At 47.1% G+C, this 21,637-nt stretch overlaps 1 protein-coding gene across 6 annotated transcripts; it reads right to left on the reverse strand.

Annotated features, from left to right (window-relative positions):
- Positions 1-300: 300 nt before the first annotated feature.
- Positions 301-20,502, reverse strand: PIGV (phosphatidylinositol glycan anchor biosynthesis class V). Of its 6 annotated transcripts, none has more exons than XM_073793689.1 (5): positions 19,849-20,502; positions 18,763-18,846; positions 16,552-16,686; positions 12,237-13,358; positions 301-6,458 (listed from the first exon to the last, which is right to left on the reverse strand). In XM_073793689.1, exons 3-5 carry the CDS (start codon positions 16,627-16,629, stop codon positions 6,129-6,131), a joined length of 1,530 nt encoding a protein of 509 aa, XP_073649790.1. In that variant the 5' UTR covers positions 16,630-16,686; positions 18,763-18,846; positions 19,849-20,502; the 3' UTR covers positions 301-6,128. The 6 variants fall into 6 exon arrangements, with proteins under 6 accessions (XP_073649790.1, XP_073649784.1, XP_073649781.1 ...); XM_073793683.1 differs by having other exon boundaries at positions 18,763-18,851; XM_073793680.1 differs by lacking the exon at positions 19,849-20,502 and adding an exon at positions 19,388-19,839.
- Positions 20,503-21,637: the final 1,135 nt, after the last annotated feature.

Below are 21,637 nucleotides of genomic sequence, written 5' to 3' on the forward strand. Positions count from 1 at the left end.
TATTAATTTATTTTTAGCTGTGTTGGGTCTTCTTTGCTGCGCGTGGGCTTTTTCTGGTTGCAGCGAGCGGGGGCTACTCTTTGTTGCGGTGCGCGGGCCTCTCATTGCGGTGGCTTCTCTTGTTGCGGAGCATGGGCTCTAGGTGCACCGGCTTCAGTAGTTGTGGCTCGCGGGCTCTAGGCGCGCTGGCTCAGTAGTTGTGGCACACGGGCTTAGTTGCTCCACAGCATGTGGGATCTTCCCAGACCAGGGATCGAACCTGTGTCCCCTGCATTGGCAGGTGGATTCTTAAAAACTGAGCCACCAGGGAAGCCCCAGCCCCAGGGTTTTTCAGGAATTCTGGGTGTATTATGTTTCTGTTGCTGTGTAACAAATTACCACAAATTTAGTGACTTAAAACAACACACGTTATATCTCACAGGTTCCAGGTCAGGAGCACTGGGACTGCTTAGCTGAGCCCTTTGCTTAGTCTCAGAAGGCTGCAATGAAGATGTCAGCAAGGCTGCATGCTCATCTGGGGACTCAACTGGGGAAGAAAATACCTGCAAACCCACTCAGTCTTTGTGGGCAGAACTTATTTCCTTGTGACTGTCTGACTGAGGGCCTGGCTGTCACCCAGAGGCCTCCCTGAGGTTTCAGAGGCCACCTGCAGTTCCTTGAGGTTACCACAGTTCCTTGCCACGTGGGCTTCTACAACATGGGCTCTTACTTCATCAAGCCCACAAGGAGAATCTCTAGCCCCAGTCTGCTAACACAGAGTTTTACATAACGTAACATATATGTAATGGGAGTGGCAGCCCAATACCTTCACCATATTTTATAGGTTAGAAGCAAATCACAGGTCCCACTTGAACTCAAGAGGATCACACAAAAGTGTGAATACCAGCAGGCAGGAATCACTGAGGCTCACCTTAGGGTCTGTCCACCACACTGGGGTTACTGGAAAACCTAAGGAAAAGTATAGGAAAAGAGAGAGCTGGAGACTAGGATAGGAGAGAGTAAGAAAAGAAGTCAGAATACACGATGCAGAGGGGTAGAAAGACAGCAACAATGACCTCAAGGTTCTGTAATTTTTACACATGACAAAGGCCACAGAACCATGCCCTTGGTGCCAAAGATCCTGGATTTGATGAGCCCCACCTTGGAATGAACCATATTGTGGACTTCCTCCCCTCTTGCTCTTTGGCTGTGGAACAAATCCACAAAACTGGACATACTGGTTCAAATACAGATTCCTGTCCCACCTCAACTGGATCTTCTTGCAACCCTAATTCTTGCTCCTTGTCACTTTACAGAAACCAAAACTATCCTGCTTGACTGTTAGCTACCCTCCTCTCGACCTCATAATTTCTATTTGTATCAATCCTTTCCTCTCATCTTAAAGATGTGGGCCTCATTCTGTCCATGGCCAACCCTCCACTCATGTCCTATCTCTCTTCCTGTTCTCTGAGACTACAAATGCATCTCAATTCTCCTCTATCAATTAAAATGCAAAACTAAACTAAAAAACCAACAACAGAAACTGCTTTCCGTGTTTGGCTACCTCCTCACTCTAGCTTCAGGTTTATCTTTTTCTCTCTCATTAGCCACTCTTATTAAAAAGTAGCTACCACTTCCCTGTCACTTAATCATTTCTTAACTTTTTACAACTCCCCTAAGAATTCTATCTTAAATGTCACTAGTGACCCATTTAGTGTGGCATACACTACCCATTCTCACCAAAACCCACAGTTCCCAGCCTCTCTTACAGAGAGGTACTGAATCCTGGCTAATGGAATATGAGTGGAAGTGACAGACTGTCCCATAAAACTCTCAAGTGCTGATCTCCGCTCTCCTTTCCATCTGCTGGCAGAATGGAGGAGACTCTGAGAACCTAGAAGAGAGTCAAACCACATGTCTCCATTCCAAGTTTTAGGGTCCCACTTCTTCTCAATCACAGGAAAGGCTTAGTCAGACTGAATTCAACTAATGAAATTCTACAACAGGCACCATATTTTTGTTTTATTTGTAGCAAATAAGGCTGGTGGCTACAAGAAATAAGAGAGTCTTTTATGGCTATCATGGAAGCTCTGTGACTCTCTGACCATGTCTTGAGCCGAGAGTTTAAAGACCTAAGCTTGGGACTTCCGTGGCAGCCCAGTGGTTAAGATTTCGCCTTCCAATGCAAGGGGTGTGGGTTTGATCCCTGGTCAGGGAGCTAAGATCCCACATGCCTCGCAGCCAAAAAAAACCCAAAACATAAAACAGAAGCAATATTGTAACAAATTCAATAAAGACTTTAAAAAAATTGTCCACATCAAAAAAATCTAAAGACCCAAGCTTGTCATTTTCTTTCTGCAAGGACTCTGATGCACTCAGAAGAATTCTTCCCATACAAAGTCCCTGTAAGCCATCATCACTGCCATAACAGTCAGGTGCAACAACCACTTGGGCCCCCAAGGCACTTGCCTTTTAGTTGGCACTTCATCACAAATAACCACAGGTGATAATTTAATTAATCATGTTGCCACGGCATGCCGTGGATTAGCGGCATCACGTTTCTCATTGACAAGCAGCTTTAGCACATTCAAACCCAATGACACAACCGGACCAGTTCCCTAATCCCATCTTTTGAGGTCTGTTTCCTGGGACCCCTCCTAGCACTAATTTCTGTGTCAGTCAGTGTCCCGCCAATGAGACAGAAACCACACCAGTCATTGGGGAAAATCTAACATAAAGAATGGTTAGAATGGTTAACTAGGTATAAAGTTGTTAACTAGATAACTAAAAGGATGAAAAGAAAACTGAGATACCATGGAGGCAGCAACAGCAGGAAGCATCTATAACTCCTAGGGCTAGGAGAACAAAGGAAAGAGTTTGGAAATTACTAAAACTTAGAAACTTAGAAAACGGGCCCTGGACTTCCCTGGCGGTCCAGTGGTTAAGACTCTGCTTCCACTGCAGGGGGTGCAGGTTTGATTCCTGGTTGGGGACCTAAGATCCCGCATGCTGTGCGGCGCAGCCAAAAAAAAAAAAGAAGAAGAGGGGCCCTACAGAGCTGAAACTCAGACCTCTAAGTCTAGTGCTGGTGTCTGGTGTCTCTGAACTTAGAGGAGGGACCAACACTTCTGAGAAAGAGGTGCTATCCAGATGGTGCTGGTGTCTCTGACTGGGACACCATGAAGCTGGGTTTGTAACTTTTGGGAAAAACTGCAAAGTGGATTCAGCTGTTGCTATAGGAAGGCAATGCTGCTGCTGGGGTGAAGGAGCATTGCTAGGGTGACCTCACACGAACAGGAAGCAGAAGGAAGAAAGGAGTCCTTTCTTCCTCCTGTGACCTCACTATCGCCCTCTAGTGGCCCCCATTGGCAGAGCCCAAAGTAGAGTCAGCTAACAGCAGAAAAGTGATTTGCAGAGTCCCAGCTCCACTATCTCATAGTAGAAAGTAGAAGGGTGGATTTGGAGCTGAGACAATAACTTAATAACTAGCACAAGTGTCTTTATAAAGTATTAGAAGAAAGAGGTGAAATTAGGTGAAAATTAGCTGATTTTCAAGCAGAGGTGAAAGGGAAATGGAGAAAGTCCAAAAATGATGGGCCTTTCAGGGTCAGAAAAGATGACTGCTTCTTGACTACAAATTGTATAAGATCAAAAAATGTCTTGAACAACATGAGGTGAAAGATGTGATTACCTCTAAGGCAAATATCAGGTAAAGAGTGTGGCCTTTCCACTTACTTCATATGACTTCAATGTAGCCACTATTATGCTGAGAGTGAGGCGAGGGGGTGATGAGGATATAAATATATCAGCTTGAGAATTCTATCTAGGAAAGAACTTGAGTGTGGTTAGTGTCACATGGATCTGACTAGAAGCAAATAGAGCAGAAATCTGTTGTGTTAATTTTGTGTGTCAACTTGGCTAGGCCACAGTACACAGATATTTGGTCAAAGAATCTAGATGTTTCTGTGAAGGTTTTTCTTCAGATAAGAGTACCATTTAAAACAGTAGACTTGAGTAAAAGCAGATTATCCTCCATAAATTGAGTGGGTCTCATCCAATCAGTTGAAGGTCTTAATAGAAAAAGGATGGACTTTCCCTGAGAAAGAGGTAATTCTGCCAGTAGACCGCCTTCAGACTCAAATTATAACATCAGCTCTTCCACTGGGTCTCCAGCTGCTGGCCTACCCAGCAGATTGTGGACTTGCCAGCCTCCACAATCATATGAGCCAATTCATTAAAATCTCTCTCTCTCTATGTATATAGACACATACATACATATAGATACAGATACACACACACGTACATCTAATTGGTTATGTTTCTCTGGAGAATTCTGATTTATATACCAAAAATATATATATATTTTTAAAGCTTGTGTCTCATTACTTCTTTTATTTTTTAAATGTAATTTTTTTAAAAATAATTTTATTTATTTATTTATTTTTGGCTGCGTTGGGTCTCTGTTGCTGCACATGGGCTTTCTCTTGTTGCGGTGAGCGGGGGCTACTTTGTTGCAGTGTGTGGGCTTCTCATTATGGTAGCTTCTCTTGTTGCAGAGCTCGGACTCTAGGTGTGTGGGCTTCAGTAGATGTGGCACTCAGGCTCAGTAGTTGTGGCTCACGGGCTCTAGAGCACAGGCTCAGTAGTTGTGGCGCACGGGCTTAGTTGCTCCATGGCATGTGGGATCTTCCTGGTTCAGGGCTTGAACCCGTATCCCCTGCACTGACAGGTGGATTCTTAACCACTGCACCACCAGGGAAGTCCCTAATGTTTATTTTTTATTGGAGTAAAGTTCATTTACAATGTTGTCTCTCTTTTAAAAATATTTTTATTATTTATTTATTTGGTTGCACCGGGTCTTAGTTGCAGCCGGGGAGCTCCTTAGTTGTGGCTCAAGGGTTCCTTAGTTGCAGTTTGCCAGCTCCTTAGTTGCGGCATGTGGGCTCCTTAGTTGCAGCACGTGGGCTCCTTAGTTGTGGCATGCGAACTCTTAGTTGTGGCATGCCTGTGGGATCTAGTGCCCTGACCAGGGATCGAACCCGAGCCCTCTGCATTGGGAGTGCGGAGTCTGAACCACTGCGCCACCAGGGAAGTCCCTCCAAAAATATTTTTTTTTGTTTTTTTGTTTTTTGTTTGCTTGTTTGTTGCGGTACGCGGGCCTCTCACTGTTGTGGCTTCTCCCATTGCGGAGCACAGGCTCCGGACGCGCAGGCTCAGCGGCCATGGCTCACAGGCCCAGCCGCTCCGCCGTATGTGGGATCTTCCCGGACCGGGGCACGAACCCGTGTCCCCTGCATCGGCAGGCGGACTCTCAACCACTGTGCCACCAGGGAAGCCCACCTCCAAAAATATTTTGAGGTAACTGTATTGCCAAAGAAATTATGAGCCCCAAAGAAAAAAGCTTTGACTACCTAAATTTAATATGAAACCTCAAGGGACCCTGAATAGCCAAAACAGTTTTGTACAAGAAGAATAAAATTGGAGGTCTCATACCTCCTGTTTTCAAACTTACTACAAATCTACAGTAATCAAAACAGTGTGGTACTGGCATAAAGAAAGGCATATAGATCAATGGAGTAGAATACAGAGCCTAGAAATAAACCCTTGCATATACAGTCAAAAGATTCTGACAAGACCTCCAAGACCTTTCAATGCGGAAAGGACAGTCTTTTCAATAAATGGTGCTGGGAAAACTGGATATTCACATGTGTAAGAATGTTAGACCTGGGCTTCCCTGGTGGCACAGTGGTTAAGAATCCACCTGCCAATGCGGGGTACATGGGTTCGAGCCCTGGTCCGGGAAGATCCCACATGCCGCGGAGCAAGTAGGCCCGTGAGCCACAACTACTGAGCCTGCACTCTAGAGCCCGCGAGCCACAACTGCTGAGCCCATGTGCCACAACTACTGAAGCCCGCGCGCCTAGAGCCCACGCTCCACAACAAGAGAAGCCACCACAACGAGAAGCCCGCGCACCGCAGTGAAGAGTAGCCCCTGCTTACCACAACTAGAGAAAGCCTGCGTGCAGCAATGAAGACCCAAAGCAGCCAAAAAAAAAAAAAAAGGGCAAAGGGGGACTTCCCTGGCAGTCCAGTGGCTAAGATTCCACGCTTCCACTGCAGGAGGCGCAGGTTCATCCCCGGCCAGGGAACTAAGGTCCTGCATGCCACGTGGTGAGGCCAAAAAAAATAAATAAATAAAGGGCAAAGGATCTGAATAGACATTTCTCCAAAGGTATACAAATGGCCAATAAGCACATAAAAAGATGCTCAACATCACTAATCATTAGGGAAATGCAAATCAAAACTACAGTGAGATACAACTTCACAACCACTAGGATGGCTAGTATTTTAAAAAAAGAGAAGAAGGAAAAAAAAAGGAAAATAAGTGTTGGTGAGGATGTACAGAAATTTGGATCCTTGTGCACTGCTACTGGGAATACAAAATGATGCAAATCCTGTGGAAAACAGTACAGCAGTTCCTAAAAAACAACAACAACATAGAATTAACATACGATCCAGCAATATATACTTCTGGGTATATACCCCAAAGAATTGAAAACAGGGACTTGAACAGGTATTTGTACACCAATGTTCATAGCAGCATTATTCGCAATAGCCAAAAGGTGGAGCTATCCAAGTATATCCCTCAAAGGATGAATGGATAAACAAAATGTGGTACATACATACAATGGAATATTATTCAGCCTTAAAAAGAAAGGCAATTAAAAAAAATTTTTTTATTGAAGTATAGTTGATTTACAATGTTGTGTACAGCAGATAATATTTGTTCCTGGTTTTTTAATGACGACGATAACAATGATGACGATGATGATGATAAAAAATAGCTACCATTCATTAAGTTCTTACTATGTGCTACGTGCTATGCTAGTGCTTTATCTAGTGCTTTATCTCATTTAATCTTCATAACTACTCTGTGTGGTAAGTGATGTCACCCCCATTTTAGAGATGAGAAAACAGGTTTAGAGAAGTTGAGTCACTTGCCCAAGGTTTTACAGGCCCTCCTTCTCTCTCTACATTTTTTCTTTTTGACAATCTCATCCAATATCATGGCTGCTATAATTATCATGTCTGTGTGGATTGCTCCCTGACCCCTCTCCTTGTCTCCTGGTCCACATTTCCTGGCATATGAATGTGCTGATGGCATTGTAAACTCAACATGTCCAAAATGCAGCTATTCTTTTGTTAGTACTATTCTAAACATTTTTCATTTAACTCACATAACTCTGAGATAGATAACATTATTATTCATATCTATGAGGTAGATAGTGTTATCCATGTTTTACAGATGAGTGAACAGAGGCCTAGAGATTCAGTATCTGGCTCACCTTTACACAGCTAGTACACAGTGGAGCTGGGCTTGGGGCTGATTTCAATGCTTAGACCACAATGACAATACCTCAGTTCCACTCAAACTGAGCTCTCCCTGTCCTGTTCTGTTTCCTGCTTCCTATATTCATTCTCTGCCCTTAACTTCAAATCCTACTGTCCTTCAAAGTCCAACTCAAAGGCCATTCCCTACAAAGTCTTTTCAAGTATTCCAAGCTGGGAGGGATCTCCATCTTGTGTGAATTTACAGAGAACTTACTCTGTACCACACTTACCTTTTCCCAAGCATACAAGTAAAATTTTAATTCATCCTCACCATAAAAAGTTCAAGTAGAGAATACTGAGCAAGAAGTTTAAGTATCTCTTCATTCCCCAGAATTTATTAGTTTTTTCCTTGATTAACGTTCCTGTGTTTCTGCTAGAAACTCTTATCAGGCAGCTATTTGAGGACAGGAAGCAGGGCGAGTATTCTTTAGTCCCCTAAAACAGGCAATACTAAACAATTGCTGAAAGAATCAATCAGTTGCAAATCCCATGAGCCTGCACACACTACATTTTTTGGAGGAGGGTGAGAGGGTCTGTTCAAGAAAAGTGATTTTTTTTTTTCAGGGGGACTGGTAAAGCCATGTCAAACGCTCCCTCTCCTCCCACCTTCATTAAAGAACAAAAAAGCATCTACTTCTAGGTACATAAAGCGTCTGGTTTCTGTTTTAGCTGGGTCTCAGAAGGAAATGACTTTTCTCTGAAATTGTAGACGCCCAACCCAGCTGCAGCATTGTTAGACCTCAGGGTAAACAGGAAGCTTCCTGCCTTGGGCCCTTCATATCCCTCTCGAAGGCTATTAAAGACTGTTAATAGGATAGTAAAAGGACAGCTGCTGGCCATAAAATCAGCCCATTCCTTAGCTCCTTAGAGAACTAGATCCCTCCAAGGTCAGAGAGAAAACTGTGTCCATCTCCAGGTCACACCAGGTACGTCCACCTAGCTGGGGTCCTCACTTAACTCCTCTATGATCGGCTGTAACCAGCATGGTCTTTGCAAAATACCAGAGTGATTTAGTTCCTTGGTATTAGTTGAGAAATGAGAGGTTCGCATTTATAGGGTTTCCGGTCCTTGAAATCACTTGTTTCTGGGGGTGACGAGGTCTAGTGTGAACGTTAAGCTGAGACTGCCAAAGCAGTGAAATCACCCCCTACCCTGCGGAGTTTGAGTCACCTCTTCCAGTAGGGAAACAATCAGTTCTGATTATCCCCCCCAAAAGAGGCAAAGAGGTCAATCCACGAGAGCAAACAATCTAGTACTCCTACCTCTGCAATAAAGAGCTGAATCAGGCCCTCAACGCTTCCTGCACACAGGGTGGAAGTCCCCAGATTTGCAGCTGTGGGTGAGGAGGGAGGGAACAGTTTCTGCCAACTGGAGGGACACTAGGGCAGGGGTGATCATCTTTTGCCAAGAAGGGCACTCGGGTGTCTTGGCAGAAGGCAGAGGGCTGTCCCGAGCTGTGTGTACATTTTCAGAAGCATTTGACTCTGGACCAAATTCTCTCAGCTGTGCTAAAGCTGGGGCGATGGATGGGAGATGCTTATTGGCCAGGCTGACTAGGAGCTCCAATAGAGGGTGCTGGGGCTCAGCCAGGAGCTTCCCTTCAGCTGGCAAGTTTAACTTTCAGTCATGGTCAGAGGGAGCGTGTCAATCCATCTATTTCGAAGTTTCTGCTTGTTGGAATTTTTGGCTCAAATGGGGAAAGAGTGGTGATGATGCAGAGCCTCTTACCTGGCTCAAAGAATGAGAAAAAATAGCTCAGCAGGGGTCAAGATTTTACTACAATTATAGAGTCAAGCCCATTACCAAATGGTGGCCAGGAAGATACCATTTCATTCAACCCTGGACTTACCTACAATTTATCAATTCCTGCTGCTGTGTTGGCTCATCTGACCCTTACCTACCAATCAAGAAAGCACAGGCACTCAGGCAGGGCCGGAAAACCAGTCACTGCTCACACATTGAACATTTAGTTGCCCCTGGGCAGGCTTACTTACACAGGACAGGGGAGCCTTATTTGCCAAGTGTCACTGCTCTTCCTCCTTCAGAGGAAACGTCACTGAAATTACTCCTCAGAGTGCTGAAAAGAGGAGAACTGGATATTTTTTCCAGTGGGAGAATGTAATTTTCCCCTAGTTTCAGAAGAGGTAACTAAGGCTCTGAAAACTCTCCCAAGGTCACACAGCTGGTAAGTGGGGCTTTACTGAGAGGACCAGAATCCAGGCCTCCTGCCTCCTCATGCAATGTTCTTCTTACCATGACTTTTTTCCCCCAAGTAACTTGTATTAATTTTTTTTGCCTCAATTGACCTTTAATAGCCAAATGAAGTGTGGATGCAGAGTATGTGGCAGGGTCTCAGCCCTTAATTTGTATTATATTTTTAACAAGGTAATTTATGGGAATTCACTGGTGGTCCAGCTCGGTGCTTTCACTGCTGTGGACCGGGTTTAATCCCTGGTCAGTGAACTAAGCTCCCGCAAGCTGTGCAGCCAATAAAATAAAATAAAATAATTTAAAAAATAAAAAGGTAATTAATTGCAGATATAATCAAGAGTTGTTTAATTTGCGTATCTTTGTAAGGTTTTTCATATAAATAAGTGAACAAATCATGAAAAAAATAATCAGAAACAATGTCCCATTTAGAAAAGATGGTCCCATTGTACTTAGGCTACACTGTCCAGGCCTCCGCCATCACTGTGTGGACTATGACCAGCTTGTCAGCTAGAGCCTTTGATGAAATTCACATTTAAATAATTTACATTTAAATTTACGTGTGGGTAGGTGGTAAGTTTAAGACTATCTCTGCTATGGTTGATTGACAAGACAGATCCAGGTATGCTTTAGACCTGGAATAAGATTTCTTCATTTACAGAGAAAACAGTTACTACCCTAAAGTCTGCCATAGCCAGGACCAGAAGGTGCTCTCTAGAGGCTCACACTTCTCCCATTCCTAACCAACCTTCAAGGAGAGAGAGGTTCTAACGGGCAGAGTAAGGGTTCCAGGGCAGCACAGGCAGCCCCAGCATGTATTTGTACTTTCAGACCCTGGTTAAGTCTGCTTCAAGCCTGTCCCCTAAGTCTCCAGGTCATGTCCAAGGTAGGAAGTTGCAATGCAGGAGTAGTCCCAGGAGCCAGTAGGTCAGGAAGTAGCCTAGAATGCACCGTGTGACCAGAGAACAAGTTTTCCAGTTGTACAAGAGTCCCATGATAGAGTTTCTGGGGACCTTTTGTCCTGGTGGGGAGGCCCCTGAAAGAGGCTTCCAAGGCACAGTCTCTAGGGATCTCAGCAGTGGTTCTTGATCTTGAAGCAAGTGAGCTGAAAACCAGTACACAATAGGAGTGGAGGAGCATAAAAACCTGGTGAGAACCTGGAAATCATAAGAGGGGGAAAACCCACACATTTACTGGAATGTCACTGCCTCAAATTGGATGAGCCTGGGACTTCCCTGCTGCTGGGTGAGCTATAGCTCTAAGACTACAAATGTATTACACTGGAAAAGATATTCATTCAGCAGAGCTTAGGATCTGCCTTATAAAGCTGTGCATGACGCCAGCCAGGTGACTGCAATGTTACAAATAAACATGGCTACACACTAATTACCACAATAATGGGCCAACTGATACTAAAAATTCTATGGTGGGGGCGGCGGGTGGTCAGGGGACTTCCCTGGCAGTCCAGTGGTTAAGATTCCATGCTTCCAACGCAGGGGGCGGGGATTCGATCCCTGGTTGGGGAACTAAGATCCCACGTGCCACGCGGCATGGCCAAAAAAAAAAAGTCTGTGGGGTCCACTTTTAGCCCAGGGCCAGGACTCTGATCCCCTGCCCCCTGAAACGGTTCCCTCATCCCACGGGGATGGCAAAGCAGAGAGAAAGGGGGCAAGGGATCCTGTGGTTCAACACTGTCCTTCTAGGGAAGCTCAGAGCCAGGTCTCCAAATGGCCCCCCCTCGTCTATCCTTGAAACTCTAAGCTTCGCTGGCACTCACTCTACTAGCTCATCCAGCTACAAACACAGAGTGCTCCTTTCTATTTCCCCTGTGCCTCTTAGTCACATAGCGCAGAGAACTTTACAAACAGCCAATGTGCGCCTCCAAGAGGCAGAAACTGCTGAGGAGTGGCCAGCATGGAGACAAAAAGACTTCCTCAGGGTTTATGGTGGACCTGGGGCCACAACCAGGAACCAAAAAAAATCGAATGTATGATCAAACCCTTCCCATCCCTCTCTATCCTCCCCACCAACTGAACATTGCACAAGAGAGCTCCTCTGAAAATGGAGCACCTGCCAGAGCTCAGAGTACCTCAGAAAGTCGACATTCAAGCAGACATTCTGGGTATAGTTGTAAGTTAGGGGAAGGTCCCAGAGATACCCTCTGTGCTATTCCTATAACTCAGTCAGATCAGGTCCTTTCACAACTCTCATTGTCTTCGAACATGCCCTTCCATTTGCCCAGAATGTTCTTCCTCTGCTTCTTAAATGGAATTCCTTCTTACCCTTCAGGACCCAGCCTAAATATGATGCCCTCCTCACCTCCTTCAGCCAGTTAGCTACTTTTTCCTCTGTGCTTCCACAATACTTTACCTCAAAAATATCTCCAATTCCATCCCACTATACTGTAATTTAAGCCGTTAAATGTCTGTCTCTCCATTTTGACCACAAGACCTACCAGGGCAGCAAACTTAACTTACTTATGTTCTAACCTCAGTGATCTGACCCAGGGACTCACACTAAAAACACCCCCAAATAGTTGTTGAATGAATAAATTAGGTACAGGTCACTCAAATGGGCAAAGTTAAAGGTCTTCCCTGTCCCCGACTGAGGGCTTTGGCCCGTGTTCCCACCTTTTCCCAGCCAGGAGTCCACCTCACCTGAACATGCAGGCACAGACCACCAAACAGCAGCAGCGCTGCAGCGTGGACCAGGTACACGAACACCCGAGGACTGAGGAATCCAGGCTCAGGCTTCTCTGGGGTCTCTCTGTTCTTGCTCCTTTGCATCCCAAGTGTAAGGCAGAGCCAAGGATGGGTGGTCACATATGTCCAAGTTGCCCAGGCAACCAGTATAGCCACTGGCGCAGCCAGTAGAAAATTGGGCACCTGCTTGAGTTCATAGTATCTCAAAAAGCCAACATTCCAATAGATATCCTGGATGTAGCTGTATATTAGGGGAAGATCCCAGGAGCACCAAGGCGGCTCATTCCCCTCTACGATTCGGTAGCCCTTGTCCACAGCTAACTGCAGCAAGGGCTTAGGAATGGGGTAGGCTGGGCCTGGCAGACAGAACTGGGTATAGGCGTAATATTGAAAGAGGGCAAAGGGAAGGCTAAGTGTGAGCACTGACAGGAACACAGAGCCCATCAGCTTCAAGAGCTGTCTCAGAGGATTCCTCACCATGAGAGAAGAGAAAAAGCCTCGGCACTGAGAATGCACGAGGAAGCCAACGTTGACCAGCCCGTTGGAGCGCACACCAGTGGCAAGGGCAAAGAGGAGTCCACTAGTCCAGCTTCGGCCCCTTTCCAGCTGCCCCAGGGCGCTGAATGTCAGGAGGGCAAACAAAGCTTCTGAGTAGCCAGCCGCCAGGAAGACATTGGCGGGGCTGAGGCAGAAGAGCAGCGCTCCATAAAAAGCCTGGCGGGGACAGCGCAAAACCAGACAGCCCAGGTCATGAAGCGCAAGTGCGGCCAGCACGGAGAACAAGGAATTGAGCGATGCTACTGAGATTAGCAGGCAACTCCGTAGGCTCAGTAACCCCCACAGGGGTCTCAGCAATTCAGTCCCCACCAACAGGACCAGGGGGAAACCGGGGAAGAAGGCAAAGTTGTGCTCATACAGGTAGCCATGCTCAGCAATGAACAGGAAGTGTTCAGCATCCCAGTGAGACAGGCCGCCCAGGAGACTTTCCACAAGTTGGTCCACAGAGCCGGAGGGGGCGAGGCGAGGAGGTGAGAAGGCTTCCGCATGATGGTCTGGGATGATGGCATTGAAGAGAGCCTGTGGGATGAAGGAGAACTAGGATTTTGGTTGAGCCAGTGGAAGCATTACCATTTAATAAAATGAGGAGGAACAGACATGTTGGGGAAGAATCACAAGTTCAGTTTGAGATGGACATTCCAGTGCAGAGGTCAACGAGACAGTGAGATATATGGGTCTGAGGGTCAGGAGAGCAATCAGGGCTAGAGATATAAATTTGGGAGTCATAAGTATATGGATGATATTAAAAGGTGTGAGACTGAATGAGATCACCCAGGGAAGAAGTGCAGATAGAGAAAAGAAGAGATCTGAGGACTGGGCCTCAGACATGTCAATATTTAGAGGCTCGGAAGACAGTGAGGATCTAGCAATAAAGGTAAAGAAGGAAGGTCAGTGAGGTAGGGAGGAAACCGGGAGAGCATGGTGTCATAGAACCAAGTAAAGCAAAGGAGTGATCGGCTCTTAAATGTTGCTGATAGGTCAAGTAAGATGGGGACTGAAAACTGACCACTGGCTTTAGCAATGGGAATGTCATTGGTGACTTTGACAAGAGCTACTTCAGTGGAGTGGAGGAGAGAGAAGACTGCCTGGACTGGGTTCAGCAGAGAAGGGAAGAATTGAGACAGTAGATACAGACAACTGTTTGGAGGAGTCTTCCTGTAAAGGGAAGCAGAGAAATGGGGTAGTAGGTGAATGACAATGTGGGGTCAAGAGAAATCTTGTTTTTTTTCCCAAAGGCGGGAGGTAAGTATTTGTTTGCCAATGGGAATATCCAGTGGAAAGGAAACCACTGAGTATGCAGGCGAGAAAGGGAAGAACTGCTGGAGCAGGCAAAAGGGGATGGAATCTGCTTTGGAGGTGGAACTGGCCTTAGAGAGGAGACAGACAGTTCATCCACCCTTCAGTAGTGAAGGCACAGAGGTGCAGATGTAGGTATGCTGATGGCTGTGGTGGAAGTATTCAGAAGGTTACTTCTTATTGCTTCTACTTTTCTGAATTTTCACTCAGGAAAACAAGCTGGGGAAAAGGTGCTAGAGACTTAAGAGGAAAACGTGTAAAATAAGTCATCTATGACCCTAGTTCTCAAAATAGGCTGTGCACTGGAATCGCCCAAGGGGTTTCAAAAATACTGATGCCTGGATTTCCCTCCTGCTACAACATTGATGACTTAACCAATATGGGGTACAGCCTGGGCGTTTAGATTGTTTTTAGCTCTCCCAGCTGATTCTGAGGTGCAGAAAAATTTGAGAGAATGGGTGAGCGACTGGACCAGGGAAATACACTAAGATTGCCAGGCAGCACTAAGGACTCACTTGGGTTAATGATATTGAATACAAAGAGACTAGTTAACACAGTTGTGTGCTTTTCTCTGGGCAGATGCACGCGTGGAGTAGACACAGAATTGAATTTAACCATGGCTGGGCTTTTGTCTTGTGATTAAGACATAGAGAGAAGGGAGCGAGTGAGTTGTACGTGTATGCATGGTGGACCATGGAATCTAAGCTGGGTAAGAAGAGGAGCTGAAGCCATGAGGCAGGTGAGGGACAGTGAAACCGTGGTAGAATCAATGGATAAGTCCTGAGGGAGTGGAAGAATCGTTAGAACTGGGGTAGTGGAGGGAGTGAACTGGAAAGATAGGAGATAGTGGTTAGATGTATCAGCTTTACTAATATTGAAACCACCAAGAAATATACAGTAGTGCTGGAAAGAGTAGCAGTGAATCAGGAGCTAAAACCTTCAAGGAATGAGGAGGAATGAGTTGTCGCTAACAGAGATGACAGCAACAACAAAGGGTAACTGGGGTATAACCTGATGGCGCGAGCTTTAAAGCTGGAAGGCGGGGAGGGGAGGATAATGAAATAGCATTATTATTAAATGTCTTTTTGCCCCGTTAGATTTGGTCAGCTGCTTAAGGGAAAAGAGGTCGTGACTTTTTATACTCCCACCTAGCATAGTTCTTTGACCAGGGCAGGAACTTAATAAAATTTGGTGGTTGAGCGAACAGTATAGAGGAAACATACTTGTTTCCAAATCACCATCTGAATTAGAACCCAGCTGTCCTGGTACCCTATCCCAGATGCCGAGTCACAGTATTGCTCCCTTAGTTCTGTCAATCATTCAGCTGATGCTGGTTCAAAGCCATCATCAAGTCAGTTTTCCAGCCTAGCAACAGGAGTATAACCTCATTTTTAAGGCTCTTCCCTTTTTCGGTCAGTTTCTTTATCAGGCCACTTCAAACAGTGAAAACAAGTGGGACAGGAGTGACAGTCACAGGTAACAGCCCTAGTCTCCAAGTTGAAGACACTTCTAACTAAACCTGGGACCCAGCAGAGGCTGTTATGCCTCACATAGTGGGGGAGGAGAGAAAAAAGGAGTTTTCCACAAAGGAACCACCGATGAGCCTCAGAGAGAATGTGCTTGTGATGAAAGGCACATATAATATGCTAATAGAACATCCCTAGGGTGCTGACATACATTCAACAATAACAGATACTGAAGACCTACTAAGCACTGGGCACTGTGCTAGGCACCATACATAGTTCATATATACCTGAAATTTGATTAAAATATGTATCAAGGGCAGCCTTGGAGGGGACAGGGAATTGCAAAATGCATTCTGCAGGTTGTGTGTGGGTGAGACAGCAAGGGGACATAGCTGGGGGAAGAGTAGGAGACACTGCTGACTAAACAACTATACACAGAGGGTCTCAGGACAGTGCCACCTCTCTCCCACTCAACTGACTGATGCAACAACGCTCAGTCTCCTGGTCAGGGGACCCAGGGCAACGCTTTGAGCTGTCACACCCTAAACCAGAACACACCTGTTCTGGTTACAGAACATCATGGTCTGCTGGAAAGACCACTAGCCCAAGAGTAAGGAAACCTGGGGTCTGATTCTGGTCCTTCTCTAACCTGCCTTGTGACTTTAAGGAAGCCATTTATCCTTTCTGGGCCTCAGCTACTTCATGTGTAAAATAAGAGATTAATAGATCAAAATAAATAAATAAATAAATATAAAATAAGAGATTAATAGGTCATATCTACGAGTCCTGCCCACTTTTCAGCTATGTGGTCTAGGTCTCTATAGTTCTAACCACATGGTCGGGGGTGGGGGGGGCGCATCTGGGAAAGGGAAAGAAGATGAGGCCTATTCTTAATGTCTACCCCAGTCATGTGGCAATGGCATGTTCAGGACAAAAGATCAGAGACTGACCTGCAGCACCAGAGTCAGGACACGGCAGCTGACTGCAAACCCCAGGACCTCTTTCCGGGATGTGTCCAGGGGCCACATCCTCTCACCACCAGGAATCCAGGGGGGCTGCTGCCAGGGATGAACTCCCTCAGGCTTCTAAACTCCAAAACCCAAAGAGGAAATGTCACACATAGGCAGAAAGTAAATTATTGAAAGCATTCTTCATGAAAACATCACCCCTGCTTCAGGACTACTATGGCAGACTTAACCACCTTACTTTCCAGATGAGGAAAAAGCGTCTTAAAGGCAGATGGGACCTCTTGGTGTCACTCTCAAGCACTGTATTCTTGTAGGGGAAGTTCCACACAGATAGGCATGGAGCTGGAAAGCTAAGCTCACAGAAAACCTTTAAAAGCCTGTTGAGTGCCCCTATCCAGGAACTAAAGACCTGGGTTCAAGTCCTGACTTTGTCATTCATAAGTTCTCATTTTGTTCTTCTAAGCCTCAGTTCTCTGTGTATAAAATGAGATCAGGGGACTTTCCTGGTGCCACAGTGGTTAAGAATCCGCCTGCCAATGCAGAGGACACGGGTTCGAACCCTGGTCCGGGAAGATCCCACATGCCACTGAGCAACTAAGCCCACGCGCCCTAACTACTGAGCCTGCGCTCTACAGCCTGTGAGCCACAACTACTGAAGCCTGCGTGCCACAACTACTGAAGCCCATGCGCCTAGAGCCCGTGCTCTGCAACATGAGAAGCCACCGCAATGAGAAGCCCGCGCACCACAAAGAAGAGTAGCCCCTGCTCACAGCAACTAAAGCCCATGCATAGCAACAAAGACCAATGCAACCAAAGATAAATAAATAAATTTATAATAAATAAATTAATTAATTAAAAAAATGAGATCGGACTATTTTGCCTGTCTCATGAAATTGTCACGATGTGAAATGGACTGAAGTGTGAAGAAGTAGTACCAAATCTATATTGTGGTTGCCGTTATTTAGTGTGTGCCCTTTCTCTGTTGCCCAGAATAATAAACTAGGTCCCAAACCAGAGTCCCAAAAGTGGGGCATAGAACTGAACTGGAAGACCATAATGACTACACACTCTAGTTAAGCTCTCTGATGTGTGTTCAGCTGGTCTGTTAAATTAAGTGGAGAAGGAAAAGAAAACCACCACTCAGCAGGACTTCAGCCAGCTCACATTGCTAAAACAAACTTATGGGGACGACAGAGTCGACTACTAGGGATGGGGAAAACTGTTATTTCCCATCTCTTTGTTGGAATGGCAGCAATGTATAAACAACTGCAAAGCCATTCTGAGGGAAGGAATGCACTTTAAGGCTTTTTTTTTTTTTTAACAATTCCTTGTGCTAAAAGAAGTAGCAATGGCTCCTACGGAACCAGTCGGAAATCAGAAGGAAGGGCAAGAGCATCAGGGGCAGCTCATCAACTTGGGGTGAAGAACTAACGCTAAAAGAAAAAATACTAGAACTGAGAAATTAACAGGGAGGAAGGCCTGGAAGACTTTTCTTCCTTCTCCTATCTCCTATCAAACCTTTAGGTTATCACTTGTTTCTGGAATTCTCTGACTCTCACTAGACTATGTGATATGCTCTCATTACACTCTGCCTTGTCGTCTTTATTGCTGTTGCTTATTTAGGTTGTTTATGAGGGCAGGGGCTTTGTCTATCTTGCTCCCAACTATATCCCCAGGGCCTAGCACTACAAACAAGCATTTTAAGCGTGTGTTCTAATTGAGTGGAAGTAGTAAGCACTGGATATGGCTTCACCAGTTCATTGGCTCTGGATATAAAATCCCTGCTCCGAGTACTCCTCCCACCATATCTCATGTTGAGAGCAAAACGACAAAGTCACAGAAGCCACAGGAAAATACAATTTCTCCAGAAAACTGGCCATAAGCAACAGTTCTCTTTCCTCTCAGCACAAGGGGGCGCCTGTTGCTTACTCCATCACCAGGAGGCCTGGAGGAAGGGAGGGGCCACAAACGCCACACCGGTTTGCTCATCAAAATTCAGTTCAAAGGCAAGCTTCTGAAATCCCCCCAACACTGCCAACATCTGACTCGCCGAATCGAAAGGAATCGTAGAAACAAGCACAGCCAACCTTACACGGCCGCTGGTTCTCCATCCGAGGGTGAATTCACTTTTTCCCTTCCTTCATTTCCCACCCACATGCAGAAGAGTTGGGAAAAGAAAAGCACGGAACCCACCTCTGCCTCTTCACCAGGCTTCCATTCTTCCTTTCCTTTCTCCAGAGTCAAGCTCTAGACCCAGCGATCACAGACGACTTGTAGCTACACTTAGTTTACAGGTAAACCATGTGAAAACAAAAATAAAGCCAGTGAGCTCTCCCTCTCAGCTAATTGCGGGCTTTACTTCCCAACAACCCGTTTACGAAATCACAGGCCCTCTGAACTGGCAGGACACTTACAGAGCAACTAGTTTTACTCTATTTTCCCGTGAGATAAATATGCCCCAGAGAGGTGAGTAATAAGACTCTCCAGAGTTTTTACGTCAGAGATCTCATTAGACCCTGTGTAATTACCATCGCCATTTTATGGATGTGGAAACTGAGGCTCACTGGGGTCAAGTGGCACTCCCAAGGCTATATTTAAGGAGAATTTTTTTTTGTCTGAAACATCCATCTTTCCACCAGCCGTCACTCCTGCCAAAGGGGATGCGCTCTTTCAGAGCCAGAATTACAACCAGGGTCTCCCAACTCCCAGCCCAGGACTTGTCCAGTGACAGCGCATGCTCTTGCTGGCTATGCTTAGGGCAGGGAGGGCCCTATCTGAGCAGATAGGAAAACCTGTTGAATCGGAGCCCAGGACTCACATCCTGGGCTGTAAGACTAACATCCTCAGGGGCGGGCGCGGGGTGGGTGGTGGTGTTCGGACCCAGGGTCCTTAGGACCAGAGGTCTTGATGGCCGCCGCGAGGCAGGGGCCGCCTTCTGCCAGCCTAGGCGGGTCCGAAGCCCGTTCTAGCCCCTTCCTTTCGGACACAGTCCCAAGAGGGGAGTGGGCATCTCCTCTCCCCAAAGGGGCCACGGCTCAGAGGTTACTCCCGAGGGGGCCGGCGAGGCCCGTCCCGGCCTAGGGCCGGAAGGCAGGGGAGGGCGGGAGGCTGTAACGGAAGAGGCGGCCCTGGGAGGCCGCTATGGCGGAGGGGCGGGGCTCTTCGCTTCTCGGCGGCCTCCGCCTCATTTCCCTCGGCCTCCGTTTGACAACTTCCCTCCCCCCAGAACTCCTAGGCTCCCAAGCTGGCGCCGGATCCCCAGCGCCCGCCGGTCTCTACCTCCCAGGCGGGGCCCGAACCACAGTTCCTCCATCCGGGGCCCCGAGCGGCCGCGCCTGCGTACTGGCTCCGCTGATGGCGGCCCCGCCCCGCTCCTGCCGGGACTCGGAGCTGCCCCGCCCCCCGCCGCAGCGGCCATGTTGAGTCCGGGCGAGCGGGGTGTGGATGGCGTGAGCCGGATCCTCCGCTCTCCTCCGCTCTCCTCCGCCTTGGCACTTTCCCGCTTTGGTGACACCAGGGGTTCCTCAGCCCCTTCCCCCCGCCTTCAGTTAGTCCGCCGGGGCTGCTGTCTCCGAGTCGGTGCTCTTGCCCCAGTTGCACCCCACAAACATCCACTGAGTTCCCGTGTGGGCCAGGCCCTCGGAGTTGGGGGCTGCCCCGCGGCCTCTAAACGGAAGGCAGAGCCGCACTCTCCCTGCTGTCAGGCAACAACAGCTCAGTACAGGGCCTAGCACACAATAGCTGTTCTCTGAAGGGAAAGAAAAGCCTGCTTGGGGCTTCTGTGGCCAGGAGCGGCCCCCTGCGTCCTGGGCGTGAAGGAAGTGGGGGTTCCCCCCGACTTTCCCCTCCTCCGGCTGCTCGGGACCTTCGCTCCCGCTGCAGCCCGCAGCCCCACCTCCCGTGGCTGACGAGGGCGGTGAAGGAAACTTCAGAGAACGACCCCCAGGACTCCTTTCTCCTTCCTTACTCAAGCAGTTTCTCTCTCGTAGAAAGTGGGCCCAAAAAAGCAGAAGAAAGAAAGAAGCTAACTCAACAGAACTGTCTGTGCGGGAGGAGCGGCCAGTTGGGAACCCTGTAACGGAAACTGTTAGAACAGCTTTGCACCCTCCTTAAAGGAAATAGATAATAAATCCTTCTCCGTTGGTGGATTTCTCGTTTCTCAGGATTCCAAAGCCGCCTGTGGTTTCAGTTATCTGCCCTCCAAACGAAGCTAGGGCCTGGGTTAGCCTCTGGCCACAGCCCTGGCGGAGGGAGGGCTTTATCTTCCGCAACAGCTACTACTGTGGGTGGGAACAAAAGAGGTGGTTGCTCTCGCTCCAGGCGAAGACAGCGAATCCACAGCAGTTCTCTGGGGGCCAGGGACTGTGCCTTTTGATTCTTTATAGCTCATTTCAGGCCCTGGGACCTGAACTGCCCTCAGGTATTTGTTGTGTGTAAGGTGGATAAATCACGTTTTAGTTGTGGTGTGTTGAAGGAGAAGGGGGAAAATGGAGTTTAGAACCCCAGGTTTTTCGGTGACACACCCTTGTTCTCAGCCCCGGAGGGATGTGAGTGAATCGGCAGAGCCGTGGGGCACACTCGTGCCTGGGGCCTAAGCTTGTGGCTTGGATCTCGAGAAGTCTGTGAGGCTCCAAGCAGTACTGTGTTTGCAGAGACAAAACTGAGAAATGAACTATCCTTCCTTTGTGGATTCACAAGGGAAAAAGACATGCATTCTTTAGGTTCCCTCTGTTCACACCAAATTCCCTCAAAAATCTGTTTGTAAAAAGGACAGGGGTCTCTTTTGACACATCAGAATGTTTTTTAAAAGCTCAACTGTCACCCTTTAGAGGTAGAACTTTGTCCAGCTCTTCAGCCCTACTTTCTTGCAATCTCTCCTTCCTTTCCTTCTCTACTACCCACCCCCCTTCTCTTCCGCTCTGTTTCCTGTTTCATTTTCTGGCTGCTGCTCCAACTGGAAAACAAGGAAGCTGAATCTTGTGCTCTCAAAGCTCTGGCTTGTCAGAATGGAAGAGGACTAGGTGGGGTGGGAGGGGTTCTGGGCCTTCAAGGCTGTGAGTAAGTAGTG

This window comes from Tursiops truncatus, chromosome 1 (genome assembly GCF_011762595.2).
Source record: "Tursiops truncatus isolate mTurTru1 chromosome 1, mTurTru1.mat.Y, whole genome shotgun sequence".
Taxonomy (NCBI): domain Eukaryota; kingdom Metazoa; phylum Chordata; class Mammalia; order Artiodactyla; family Delphinidae; genus Tursiops; species Tursiops truncatus.

What these genes read in the sequence shown, in the direction of transcription:
- PIGV (XM_073793689.1), bottom strand. Translation starts at nt 16,629, where the DNA reads ATGTGGCCCCTGGACACATCCCGGAAAGAGGTCCTGGGGTTTGCAGTC. An exon ending in TCCTGACTCTGGTGCTGCAG is followed by an intron (nt 13,359 to 16,551) that starts GTCAGTCTCTGA and finishes TTCATCCCACAG; the next exon opens with GCTCTCTTCAATGCCATCAT. An exon ending in GTCTGTGCCTGCATGTTCAG is followed by an intron (nt 6,459 to 12,236) that starts GTGAGGTGGACT and finishes GTTGTTTTTTAG; the next exon opens with GAACTGCTGTACTGTTTTCC.